The sequence below is a fragment of the Pantherophis guttatus genome, chromosome 1 (genome assembly GCF_059756535.1).
Source record: "Pantherophis guttatus breed Tessera chromosome 1, ASM5975653v1, whole genome shotgun sequence".
Lineage (NCBI taxonomy): Eukaryota > Metazoa > Chordata > Lepidosauria > Squamata > Colubridae > Pantherophis > Pantherophis guttatus.
This window is the reverse complement of record NC_142063.1, coordinates 27,802,296-27,816,585: the sequence shown is the minus strand read 5'-3', so window position 1 is coordinate 27,816,585 and position 14,290 is coordinate 27,802,296. Positions and strand designations below refer to the sequence as shown.

The window sequence follows — 14,290 nt, the reverse complement described above, 5'->3', positions numbered from 1 at the left end:
CACAGGGGGTAGAACTCACTTAGTAGTTGTTCAAAATTATGACAGAGCCCCTAAAAGATACTTACAACCCCATTTTGCCCTTACTACTGACCATAGGGCTGCTGCACCCCCCCCCAATCTTTTCCTCACCCCCATCTTCCCCTGCTGAGTGCCTACAGGCCTCGGGCTTGCTCCCTACTCCCGTCACCCATTGCACACTTAGCTCTTGAAGATTTCTGGACCTCAGCTGGGGAAGAAGGACAGGTCACTCATTCCTGGGCTGCATTGCTGCTTCCTGGAAGTGGTCATTTTCAGCCCACATACAATTTGGTGCAGTTGTGCCAAAATGGCAGCCACTTCCAGACCAGGAATGGACAGCTCCGTTCTGCTTCCCTAATGTGGTCTGTACAATGCTGAGGATACATCTAGAACTGTGGAGATCTTCAAAAGGTAAGTGTATAATGAGTGAAGGGGAAGGAGGCCCAACCCCTATGGGAACATGCTAGGGGAAGTCTTGTGGAGACCTGATGGGGGCAGAACTTGCATGGACCTGGGGGAGGAAGTAGGCCCAAGTTCTGGGAACCCCAAGAGGCAGGAAGCACGAGGTATCACAGGGAACTTCAGAGCAAGCAGGACTGGGTCTGCGCTAGGCCTTCCATGGCCTCCCCACCCAAGGTCCCCTGTGCTTCGCTTAATGACAAGGGAGAGTAGGGGGTGGGGGTCGTTAGGCAAAATTGTCTGTCTCCATTGTTATCCCATGCAATAGTAATGGCAGGGTCGTATATTGCTCATTCAGGGTTTATACATCCCAATTATACATAATCCCCAAGAAAGTTAGGCTAGTCTATTGAAACTCAATTTTAATGCTTGTAACTATTTTTGTTTTTGTTTCTTAAAAGTCAAAAGGGTTTCTAAATTGTTTCTTCATAAATATCTGACCAGACCCACATGTTTTAAGATAGCAAGGTTGCTGTGGGAAGAGTACTTCAGGCTTTGACTTGGAATATTAAGATTCATAAACTTATTGACCCCAACTGACCCCAGATACTATGCAAGGACTGAAATTCTTCTCAGAGTAAGATTTATAGCTGTTTAATTAAAAGAGTCTGTTGACAGTAGAAAACGATCATTAGGTTTCATCCTCTTGGGAGAATAAGGAAGAAACAGTGCCAGTCTGAAGAAGTAAGCAACAGAATAATTTCTATTTTCTTTCCATCACTGTTCACCTTTCATTAAGAAATGAACATAACACCCTTTAGAATTTGTAGTGCTTCATTCTCCTGTTCTTTATTCATAACAATGTCTGCATTATTTTACATTGGTATAGGCCTAAGAGGTAGAATAGCATTGCAATTCTATCTGCAATGCTGTCAGTTCCATTTCCATTCTTATGAGGAGGATTCTATTCCAAGAATCAAAAAGAGTCTCATCTAGAATAATAAATTATCAAATGGCTTTTTCCTTCTGGTAGTACCATTATCACTAGAGCCATAGCACAAACACCAAGCTTAGTAGCACACACACACACAGAGACATAAATATTTAGATATCTTTTTCTCTTAGAATATAGATTTAGTAACAACCTGCAGTCTCTCAAGAAATTAAATGCATTCTGCATCAACTGGCTATTGGATATCCTAGGACTGCAACCCTCAAAAATTTACAACATCTATACAGATTAGAATCTCAGGCAACTGTGGCCTTAACATATCTGGAAAGTGTTAAATTGGGAATAAGAAAGGGTAATGCGGAGGATTTTATATTACATTATATTTTAGATTTTAAAAAGAACTATTAACAATGGCAGCTAAATGTAATTCTAACATATAAGGATTTTTGAGCCAAACAAACTCTCTCATTCCTTGTAACCTGAACACTTGGAGGCATTTGACTGTCTGCTTTCGATTTAAATTTGAACCCAGTGTTTTAATTCTTTCTTGCCTGGGCAAGTGTCATATTATTTAATTGAATATTATTAATTGCAGGTTGTATACTTGTACTTAGTTTTAATGCAAGAAATCCCAAACCTGCTTTTCAGGAAAAGTAAACCTGAAACTGTTGGCTACCCATTTTATTGTACTTTCATTCTAAAGTCAAAAGAATGTGAATTGCTCTACAATATTGAAGACTAGTTGAATACACTGTTAAACCTACAAGATTTTCAGTATTGATTTTCAGGGAATCAAATGGCAACAAAGCTTTTAAGATGCTATTACAGAATTCAGAATGAAACTCTGGCTTATATAATGTAGTAAAAATATCAGTTCATTATTACAGGAGACATATAACCTTACAAGAAATTTAGTTATGTGACAATCATATACATTTAACAAAGAAAAGGTTTTACTGAATGAAACTGATACTATTTCTGAGCAAAACACAAATTGTGTTTTAAGATGCAATGGCTACCTTATAATAAATTGTCTCTTTAATCATGGTTTGAAAGAAGCACAACCGGCTGCAATCATACAATGCTCTAAGCCATACATTGTAATTAACAAAGAAAAATGGCCAGATACACACAATATATCATGCTGAAATCAAACCACATTCTTCCTTAGTACAATGTGTGACCCTAATCTATATACTATGTAACATTTGCAAAATATCTACTTTGTAGGAATTATATCCCTTTCAGTGTTAAATACAGGGGGAAGCCAGCATTTCTTTCCAGAATCTCTCAGGCCATAAATGTTTCACACAAATACTCTGTTCAAATACAATTGATTTATAACACCAAGAAAGAACCTACTTGCTTATTCTACCTCTCCTTTTTTTGTTGTCTTGCTCTGACTGACGCAAAACTTCTAGTTAGATAAACCAGTTTCTCCCTGTATCTAAATCAGAATCTGATGTATAGCGGATACTGAATCAGAGGTTTTTGATTTAGTTGTTAAAAGAAAGTCTGTAGTGTAAACAAGCACTGAAAAAAAGAAACAAAAGAAATTACTGCAAGGTCTCTTCTAATAATCCCCATGAAGATGTTCAGTTGAATTAGCTAAAAATGACAATGAACCAGAGGAATTATATTCACAGACTCCTTTTCATGTAGTGAACCACGTTTTTAGAGAATTTAAAGTCATGTGATCAAATTTCATGCCTCCAGCTAACGCAGAACATTTATCACTTGTCCTTCTGAAGACTGGCACCTGAAAGTACTGAAAAGAAAATTGACACTTCAAAGGCCAGCATAGGGTTTGAGATATTTTAAGACTTATGTTTAATAGTTACTGACAACCATATATTGTTCTACCATAACACGACTTCCCTTCTATAGTTTATATTCAAAACTCAGTACTTTTGAGGAATGTGTTATCATAAAGATTGAGGGCAAACAATTCAACAATCTTAGTCTTCAAAGAGAGATTCAATGTCCTTCATAAGTTTTTGGTATGTGGTACACAGAGCCTCCCACAAGGATGATAAACATGACCTGAACACATTTAGTCTCCCCAGCCCAGAAAAAAAAGGTAACTTACGTTGAAATGTACATTGTAACAAGCTTGCAATATCAGACAGTACTGTAAAGCAATTTAAAAACAATGAGGTAAAAAGTTACATGAAGCTACATGAATCATCTTACAGAATCAACCAAATAGAAAGACAATTCCGTTGTAATTCAGAGGAACAGCCTGGCTTGGAAGACTGTGGACCTTTAAGACTGGAAGGTTGGATTAACCACTTTTGTGGAATATTTGGCACATAGATTGTTGAAGCAATCAAGATAAATGTAAAATCTTGGCATTGTTTATGTTAAATTCTTGTCAAGAAAAGGTCCAGAAATACATGAAGGTATTTTCCAGGTTCTCAAATTTTCTCAATTTCAAATGCTACAGAGCCCAAAAGAACCAAATTAGATATTTGAATTATGTAAACCTAGTGGAGAAGGAGAACTGTAATTTATGTTCAAGTCACAAATTATATCATGGCAAAGTAAATGAGTCACAGATTCTCAGCAAATCAGTTACTCACAATGGAGATTATGAGACTCAGAGTAATTATGGTGCTGGACCTCTTTCAGCTCATCCTCTCTCCCTGCATTTTTGCTATGGGAAAAACTAGGCATGTCTTGAACTCCTGGAAGAAAAGTTGGATATAAATCTAACAATTCAATTAAAACTCTGATCTGGAAATGGTTTACGAATTAAAATTATTTCACAGCGCTATTCTGATTTTTCAGAAGCTTGCACCATTCACAACTGAAATAAATGTCATAGAATTGCCAGGGGCTAATTTACTTTTGCATGTTTACCCTGTGATAACTAGCATATCTTCTACGTCTGTTGGCTTCCGGTGGACTTCCGGGTGCGCTTCAAGGTGTTGGTGATCACCTTTAAAGCGCTCCATGGCTTAGGGCCAGGGTACTTACGGGACCGCCTTCTGCCACCAATAGCCTCCCACCGGCCGGTTCGCTCCCACAGAGAGGGCCTCCTCAGGGTGCCATCGGCCAGACAATGCCGGCTGACGACCCCCAGGAGGAGAGCCTTCTCTGTGGTGGCACCCACCCTATGGAACAATCTACCCCCAGAGATACGAGTGATCTCCGACCTTCGGATTTTTCGTCGGGCCCTAAAAACTCATTTTTTCCAGTTAGCCAGTCTGTCTTGATTTTAGGGTTAGTTTTTAAATTTTAATATTGATTTTAATTGACAAGTTTTAAATTATGGGCCAAATTTATAAATTATTTTAACTTTATTTTTTAACTGTGATGTTTTGTATAGATGTTTTTATCTTGGCTGTTCACCGCCCTGAGTCCGAAAGGAGAAGGGCGGTATAGAAATTTGAATAAAGTAAAGTAAAGTAAAGTGTCCCTTTCTGGATTTTGAGTCCTTGCACTCAGTCACTTAGGCCTTGGTCAGGTCAGGTCTGAACTGCTGCAACACGCTGTATATTGAAGAGTATTAGGAAGCTATAGCTGGTACAGAAGATGAAATGGACGGCATATAAATTTAATAAATATTTGAACATTCTGTAAAAGTGTAATTGCTGCAAACATTCACTCATACTACAAAATAGTTCAATTATTATTATTATTAGCATATGGTACCCAGGAGATCACAATGCTATCACAGAGTAGTAATTTGGCTTGTCAAGGTACCAGCCCTTATAGGACATGCTTGTGTACTTCCCAAGGTGTGCCACAGGAAGCGAATTGGCTTCACACCAGAGAGAAAGATGAGCGGCTCTTCCTGCTGCATCACTAAGTCCCCCTCCCTTCCCAGAGCTGCCTCGCAAGCAGGCACCGCAACTGGGGAGGAATCCCCAGGAATCTGTCTGCCTGCACAGAGCACCAGCTCGCCTCCATACTGAAGTGGTACCTATCTATCTACTTGCATAGAACATGCTTTTGAACTGTTAGTGGATAAACATTGAGGCAAGTAAGAGGAGCTCACCCTGCCACGCAGTGCTAGGGCTAAAACTGCCAAAGCTCCTCCTGCATCATTAAACCATGGAGTCACTACGCCTCTAATAGTTCAATTGAGATAGTAGACTTGGTTGAAACTCATTAAGTGCTGCTTAATTTCAGTGCAACATTGGATATATGTTTAAGAATCCACTTTTTTTAAATTCAGAATTTGAAATGCAACATCAACAATTACCGTTACAACTTCTGAACCAAACCTCAATCAACAAACCTGATTTTCCCACCTCCCACTCTCATTTAAATATCGTAATAAATCTATTGATATTTTTTAAAATTCCAAGAACAGTCTCTTACTAGAATCAATGACTTTCATTCAAAAGAAATTCTAATATTTAATGCCAGTAAAAGATTTTGAACCAAGTAATATTAATTTATACATCATTTCTAATTTTTGGCATGACCCAAATACAGTTAAGACATTGAAATTCTAGAACACCTATAGTCATCCCATTTCAGGTATGTATTCGTTGCATTACAATTGTCTTAAACCATATTTGGCAAAAGTAATACACAACTGATTTAAGATGCTTCCTTTTCAACGTGAATTTTATGCAGCCTTAGATTCTCTAGCATTTATAGAAAATAGTACACATAAACACACATTAACTTTCAGGTTAAATCCTGAGTTGTTGGAATTATTATCCTTAATTACAACCCTCCAGATTGACTTTGATTTATAGGTATTTGTCTCAGTTGATTTAACTGTCATAGCATCAATATATTCACCTTTGAAAAAATCATATACCTTGATAGGGTCCACAGAAGATTTACTAGTAAATATTCACAGGAACTTGCTGTATGCATCTTATTTTAGAAGCTTCTTCAACCAAAGTTTCTCCTTCTAGTTTTTAATTATTTATTAAATTTATTTGCTGCCTATCTTGCTATGGGGCTATTCTAGGCAGTTTTAGTTTTAGGAACAATTGGCATAATTGCTTTTATTTTGTTAGTATTATAACCCGTATCTATGGAGATTCTCAGTCTTCCCGGTCATGGTTGTCCCAAAGGTGTTTTTCAAGAGGCAACTGGACTTTCTGGTTTTTCTTTGAAAACATTTCGCTTCTCATCCAAGCAGCTTCTTCAGCTCAGAGCTCAGAGCTGAAGAAGCTGCTTGGATGAGAAGCGAAATGTTTTCAAAGAAAAACCAGAAAGTCCAGTTGCCTCTTGAAAAAGCACCTTTGGGACTATTGTAATTTACCCATCTTTGATTTTCCAGTCTACTTTCAATGATTACAGTTTTAATATTTAATATTTGAGCACAATTTAAAAATTAATAGTCCTATTATCCTAATATGATGAAAACATAACCATTGTCCTAGAGATAAAACAAGAAAGATCAATAGCAATAGCACTTAGACTTATATACCACTTTATAGTGCTTTACAGCCTTCTCTAAGCGGTTGTCAGCATATTCCCCCCAACAATCTGGGTCCTCATTTTACCCACCTCGGAAGGATGTAATGCTGAGTCAACCTTGAGCCTGGTGGGATTTGAACTGCCAAACTGCAGGCGCCAATAGTCAGCAGAAGTGGCCTGCAGTACAGCACTCTAACCATTGCGCCACCGAGGCTCAATGGGTGAATTCAGTGGCAGAAAATATGCATTGCCCAGAACAGACTGTCTAACTACAGTTCAAGGAAAAATTGTCTGAATGCTGTGCAGACTTTGATGGTGACATCACAAAGACATTACAAATGTAATTTGCATTACAGTGTTGAACATAAGAACATTGTCTTAGAGATAAAACAAGAAATACCTTTTGGTATTTCCATGATTACACCATCACACATATCATTTACTTTTAATCACCATCATGGATGCTCGTGCTGCAGATACTCCAGTATTATTAACCATGAATAGATGTGCTAATGGCCTGACTTGGTGAAATGTGGTTTCTTAAATTTCTAGAATAGTTATAGTCAACCTGGTTATTTTCAGACCTTCTGGAGACAAATCTATCATCAAAACATAAGTTTAATAACAAGGGACTATAGGAGATACTTTGCAACAATAAGGAAGTTGTTTGCCATTCTTCCAGGATGTTTTTGGCATCTTCCTATAGTAATTTACAGCCTTGGTATTCAACTATTAACCAAACCTGACCTTGCTTAGTTCCCAGCTCAGGCATGATTATTTGGAAGCTGTTACTTGATAAGCAAGGTTAGGTTCCCATGTTTTAAGTTGTTTAACCAGAGTAGAAAAAGCTACATTTTAATTAATCAAATCCCCAATATCAGCCTTTACCCATAAGCAAGAACTCTGAACGTAAACCACACAAAACCTGAAAAGCAAGCATTTAAAAAACTTTTTCTCCCCCACTAAAATATAACAGAAGAAATGTGCTGTATAATTGTTTTATTTTCTGCTTATTAGTTCTTTTACCAACACTACAACCATATTGCAGACACAAAAATCCTGTTTACTTTATTCAGGGAGACCACAGTCTACAGACTTATCAAACATAGTTAACGCCATTCAAAAATGTAATTAGTTGTACTTTATAAGTCACATGAACAAAGAAGTTGTATGTACTGATTTTTTTAAAGGAGTGGAACTCAAACAGATTGCATTTAATCTTGCAAGCTGCAGATAAATGTCTAAAGCCATTTTTATGGCTACTTTGAGCCACAGAAAAGACAGAACCTTGTTTCTTTGGAAAAGGACACTTATAAATTTTTGTACATTTTGTTCAGTAGCAAAAATTATTTGATCTATTTGCCACATATTTCATTCAACATCTGTGATTTTCATCCAAAACTATTGATTTAAAGGGGAAAGCAGAAAGTATTCTTTTCAACCATAGAGAATCAGCATACCTGGAGGAACAAAATTAAATGACATACACAAGTTATGTATCCAACTTAATACATTTGTATGAAGATTTGATTCTGCCTCATTTGGAGAAAAGTACTACAAACTCTATACCAAAGGTAAACCCACTTATGTTTTCACTGCAATTAGTTATACGAAAGTTTGAGAACCAGTAACAGATCTTCAAGTTTTCCAGTTTAGGCAACTACTTTGTGCTTGGCTTTAGCTATTCCAGAAGACAGTCAATTGTTTATGGACATTTCTGTGTTTAACACAATCATACTGTAATAGTTTAGTTCGTTGTTCTCATCTTATGTTTTAAAAGATTATTTTCTGAAGGAATGCTGCATTTTCTATTGAGATTAATTTCACTGATTTTATACTAAAATTGTTTATAGATTCATCTAGAATTAGGCTTTATTTTCTGTTGAGTGATGCTAAGCATTGAGTTTTAAGAAACTAATTCAATATAATTTTATCCCTCAAACATCTTTGGTACAAGCTTTAGCTCACAATTTAAATAGAAAAAACACTGAAGTGTAGTATAATGCCCCAATTTAAACAGATACCCTTTAGAAAATGGGAATTTTCTTCTGGGTTTGTAGCAATACATTCCTAAAATTCCTCAGATGAGTGTTACTCCTTGAGGAAATCCAAAATTAATCCTTAAGGCTGAATAAAAAACCAGCTGTGTTACATTTTTGCACCCAGTATTAATACTTCATTGAATTTTTTATGCTAACCTGAATTCACAATAATCTCCCCTGACAACTAATCAGTTATTTGAATGCTGAGATATGGCAAAATAATATGATTGCCTTAAAAAAAAATAACACGGAAGTTTACATTCATAGTCATTTGCTCACTCTCCACCCCAATCATTAGCTACCCTTCCAAAGGGATTTATAAATGTAGACATCCAAAAGACAAAGTAAAAGTACTGCCAGAATGAAAGGGTAGAACTTGCCTGTATCTGCCTGCATATGTTCAACGTGATTTTGTGTACAAAGAGCCAAGTCTTCCAAACCCATTCAGTTGTTGCACTTAATTTAGTGGCATCCACAAACCACACTCTCACATCCTTCTTTTATTTTGATGCATTTAAGTTTAACAATTACACAAAAGCAGATGAAGGTTCCTTCCAACCTCTCAGGTTCATAAAGCTGCATTAAGCCAAGTTAAAGATCCAAAAATATTTATTATTTGAGATGCTTTTAAGTCCAATTGTGATGCTGCCATCCTGTCTCAACTGTTGAGAGGAATAGTTTAACCATTCAAGTTTTGTGTTTTAAAAAACTGCATGTCACAGCGATGCTTATAAATTATTGCTGCATTTCATGGAATGAGATTTTTTTTGCACTAGAACTGGAAAATAATGCAATTACTTATATTGCAGCTGAAAAGCTAACAAATTGCAAAGTACAGGAACTGCGGTTTGACACCATTCTCATATCCTGCATATGGTTACTATTTAGAATGGAAACTTATTTGCATTTTTAAACATGCATGATATAACAACTTACTTTCAATATTCTGAAGTTGTTGGCCAGATAACCTAATACCAGGTTCTAATGTGCAACCATATGTTCAAATGCTACTTTTATTATCAATGGCCAAAAGAATTCAGAATTTTATTTCCTTTCTTAGTTAGATTCTTGCCATAAAGAGGACAGAATGCAGTTAATTCATTAACAGTGGTTTTCATTTCATTTTTACTAGATAACAGAGACCTAACATATTCTGCATCATGGCAAAAAGAAGCAAATTTACAGCAAAAATAAATGAGGGAGAAAACTATCAAACCTGAAAGCATACATTTAAAAGAAATGATACATTTAGCCCCAGAACCCAAATAAATGAAGTCAAAGCATTGCAACGTTTGAGAAAAATTATTTTGCAAAGCTACGTGTCTTCCCTCCCAACCCACATTGTTGGAAGTTTGCCACAGAAATTAATGCTTCTGTTCATTTAACAGTTAAAGATTAGAGCATTTCTTAACACCAAGCAAAATTTTTATTTAACTGGGAAGCAGTCAAATGTGCAGAAGGAAAGGGTGGTAATTGGAGAAGAGGTGAGCAATCATTAAAATCCTATGGATGCTTAATTTCTGAACTTTTTAGTAGAGAGAATCATTGTTTTCTGGGAAGCCACAGTGTTCCTTATGCGTGCTAACTCTCTTAATGACTAGTAACAGTTTGTCATGGTTTAAAATAATCATTAGGATTTATAGTTAGATGTTAACCATGTCAGCCCTTCATAGAGTCCATCACCCGAGGTGGCACAGGATGGCTGAACATACCAATTCCTATCCCTGATTCGGGTCAGGCCCAGTTTTTCTTGGATCTCATGTGGCTTCATGGCATCGGGAAGGTCCTGCTTGTTGGCGAAGATAAGGATGATAGCATCCCGCATCTCTCGATCATTGATAATACGGTGCAATTCCTGACGGGCCTCATCAATGCGGTCCCGATCAGCGCAGTCCACCACAAATATCAGGCCTTGAGTGCCTGTGTAATAGTGCCGCCACAAAGGCCGGATTTTATCTTGGCCCCCAACATCCCACACGTTAAACTTGACATTTTTATAAGTCACCGTTTCTACATTGAAACCCACCGTCGGGATGGTTGTGACCGCTTGGCCCAGCTTCAGTTTGTACAAGATGGTGGTCTTCCCTGCTGCATCCAAGCCAAGCATCAAGATCCGCATCTCCTTGTTGCCAAAGATCTTGGACAGTACCTTGCCCATGATGGTAGCAGTAGAGAGACAGGCATCCACAAGAAGATGGAGAAGGGTTGTTGTTACACCCAGGGACCCCCCCCAAAAAAAAAGAAAAAAAAGGGGGGGCCACACCACAGCTGCTGGATAAGAGGCCAAATGCCAGCTGAAGTGTACTTACTACCACCACAACCAGGAAGCCAGTCAATCTGAGCTACAGAGCAAGCGTTGGGAGGACAAAAGGTTGGCAAGGGGGAGCAACCACCCTGACGGGCAGCCAACAGGAAGGATGAGAAGGTGGGGAGGATTTAAATGCACTTTACTGCCACCGCGGGGGGAGAAAGGACCCTCCTGGAGACCCCTCCGAGAGAAACGGGGCGGAGCTGGCTCAGAAGGGGGCGGGGCTTCATGGGGAAGGGCGGGAGCGCCCGGCGTCTTTCAGTCAGTCCCTCTCAGGGCGGGCCTGGGCGTCTCCCCCCTTCTTTTCCAGTTCCGAGACTCTCTTGAGCGACGGTGGGTGGCTGTAAAGAGACAGGGAAGCGGGGGGGGGGAGGGGGGGGCAACACAGTCAGTCAGAGGGAGGCTCTCTTGAGGTGCAACGTTGAATTAAAAGAAAAAAGAAAAAAAAAGGAAGCCGCTAACCCTCCCCACGTACTCACCTCAAGTCGCGCCGGCTCCTCCGCCCGTCCGCCTTTCCGGAAAGGGAAAAGGCCCGCCTTACCCTTTCCTTCACAAACTCACTGCCTGGCTTGACTGATTCGCGGCGACCGTCCTCCAACACGCAGGCGCGCACCTCGGCCGACCGACACTTGCGAAAGGCGGCCCCGCCCACAGCGAGGAGGAGGAGGAGGGCACCGGGAATTTAAAAAAGCACTGCGCACGCGCGAGTTTTCCTCTCGGCGACGGGAATGAGCAGACGCAGCAGCCTGGAAGGCGTGTCTTAAAGAGGGCGGAAAGAGGTCATTGCACGCTCCATGGAATGAATTGCGTAAAGACTGCTCAAATAAATTTTCCCGGCTTCACCTTAGTTATGCGCAGGCTCGCCAGAATTTTCTTGAACATGCGCAAAGAATTAATCCCGCCCGGATTCAACTGCGCAAGTGTTAAAAGAGAACGAGAGAGACCGAAGAGCCTTAAATTTTTTTTTAAGGGGTAACCTCTCCTAATTCGCATGCGTGGCAATCCCCACCGCCTGTCAGAAATTTCATCTGCGCGTGCGCTATTTTGTCTTTTTTTTTTTTTTTTTGCGCAGTTGCATTCCCAGCCAATCGTGGAAGGCTAAGAAAAACACGCGAACAGAATTCACCTCAATTGCCCGACATAAAACGACGCAAGCGCACTATCGTCATTAACCTAGCGTGGCCTTGCTGTAGCGCGCATGCTTGGTAGAAAGCCTATCTTGAGTCGGTCTTGGAATCAAGAGTTAGTATGCGTAATGTGGAAGCACGGCTACCCCTATAAAAATTAAAGTGAGAGAATCTGCGTCAGGACTTGCGCATTAAACTCATTTTAAAAGGATTAAGTGGTGCAAAGAATAGGGATGGGATTGATAATTTTATTTGTTTTTTTGGAACTGCATTGGCGGCACACGCCAGATCCAATACTTGCGTTTGAAGTTTGAAAATTCTCTCCGCTTTGATTTGCAACTGATTTCGTGAACCTTTTTCGCTGCTTTGTGTTTTCTGAAAACTTGTACCTAAAAACAGATGTTCTTTTCCGTGCATATGATTTTGGACTTCAACTTCTGCACTGGTTTTCTTACAGAACCGTTGCAACGTTGCGAACTCCATAAAATAAAAAATATCCTTATTAGACCATTCGAAATATCACAACGCTTGAGTTGGTTGGAGGGCTCATAAACGGGAAAAAAAAAAACACAACCCACCGGCTGATACTGAAACCACGGGAACCTCTTATGGATTTTTCTAACGTAAAAAAGAAAATGATTTTAGGACTTACGATTTTGATTAGAAAAGTTATAGAAATAAGGGAATTATGTAATCTTAGAGAAGTTGAATTAGAATTGTATATATAAGTGCTAAGAGAAGATTGAAAGGTGCTTTTTATATGTATTTTTTCATGGTTTGTTTTTTTTCCCTAACTCCTTTTTTCTTCGTCTCTTCTCTTCATTTGCAATATTTTTTCTTTGAATGTATTTCTCATTAAATATGTAAACCTTTTAATAAAAACTATTTTAAACAGAATTTTCATTTAAAGTTCATCTATAAAGCAGAACATGGGATGTAGCAAGCATTCAGATAGATTTTGCTAAGTCCTTTGACAGGGTTGAGCCTTGTCTTTGAACTTTCATGATATGCTAATAAAAGAGGCTAGTAAAAACTCATTTGGATAACTTTAGTAAGCATTTGAAAAAAAAAGTACAGTAATTCAGATAATTTTAAAACTTTGTTGGCCAATCAAAAACCTCTGGGTTCTAAAACTACTTTATTTTGAATATTGAACTCCTTCCCGCTATATGGCATACACTAGTATACCAAATTAAATTATTAATATATTTTTAAAGAGAAAAACATTAACAATGATGTATAAAAATGTATAGCCATAAATTAGGAGCCCTCCGTGAAAAAAAATAAATTGTAACTTAATCAAAGCTGGCTTTATTAGCTGCAGGGGAAAAAAAATCCAAATATTAGGCCCTACCATCCTAATCTGATTGAAAGCCAAGTGTCACATTTCCTTTCAAGAACCTTCTCATGCAATCGGGGCACTAATGCATAAAGCTGGTCCCATTGCTGCTCTGGCAGCATAGTGGTAACTAGAAAATGTTTAAAGTCACTAGTGAGGTAAACTGGTCAGTCTGTTTTTAGAATTTCAGTGATATACCCAGGGGTGGGTTCTACTTACCTTTATTACTGGTTCGCAATGGGGTTACGTGTGCTCTTCTGCGCATGCGGAGAAGCATTTTGATGATGCTGGGGTCGGTGGGCAGAGCCTCCCACTGGTTTTACTACCAGTTCTATAGAACCGGTGCAAACCGGGGGCAACCCACCACTGGATATACCAAAAGAGCAGATATACCAAAAGAACTCCTCTTTTTTGCCTTCAGGTCAGTGCTGGCACCTGATGACTCTTTAGTCCATGCAGTTTGCCTGGCAGGTTTTTCAGAACTGATTTGCCATTGCCTACTTCCTAGGGCTGAGAGAGATTGACTGGCCCAAGGTTATACACCTGCCTTCATGCCAAAAGTAGTAATAGAACTCACAGTCTTCCAGTTTCTAGCCTGATGGTTTTGAGCTCCATCTACCTTGCAAAATTTCCAACATCAAAACACAGCTAAATAAGATTTTATGATATTTTGAAATCACACCTGGCTGGATTAAAAATATAAAAGGCCTCAGT

At 38.8% G+C, this 14,290-nt stretch overlaps 1 protein-coding gene across 1 annotated transcript; it reads right to left on the bottom strand.

Annotated features, from left to right (window-relative positions):
• Positions 1–7,744: 7,744 nt before the first annotated feature.
• Positions 7,745–12,140, bottom strand: ARF6 (ARF GTPase 6). The gene is made up of 2 exons (XM_034433336.3): positions 11,590–12,140; positions 7,745–11,451 (listed from the first exon to the last, which is right to left on the bottom strand). Exon 2 carries the CDS (start codon positions 10,958–10,960, stop codon positions 10,433–10,435), a length of 528 nt encoding a protein of 175 aa, XP_034289227.1. The 5' UTR covers positions 10,961–11,451; positions 11,590–12,140; the 3' UTR covers positions 7,745–10,432.
• Positions 12,141–14,290: the final 2,150 nt, after the last annotated feature.

Excerpts from the sequence above, each read along its gene's own strand:
- ARF6 (XM_034433336.3), bottom strand. The coding sequence starts at position 10,960 with ATGGGCAAGGTACTGTCCAAGATCTTTGGCAACAAGGAGATGCGGATC.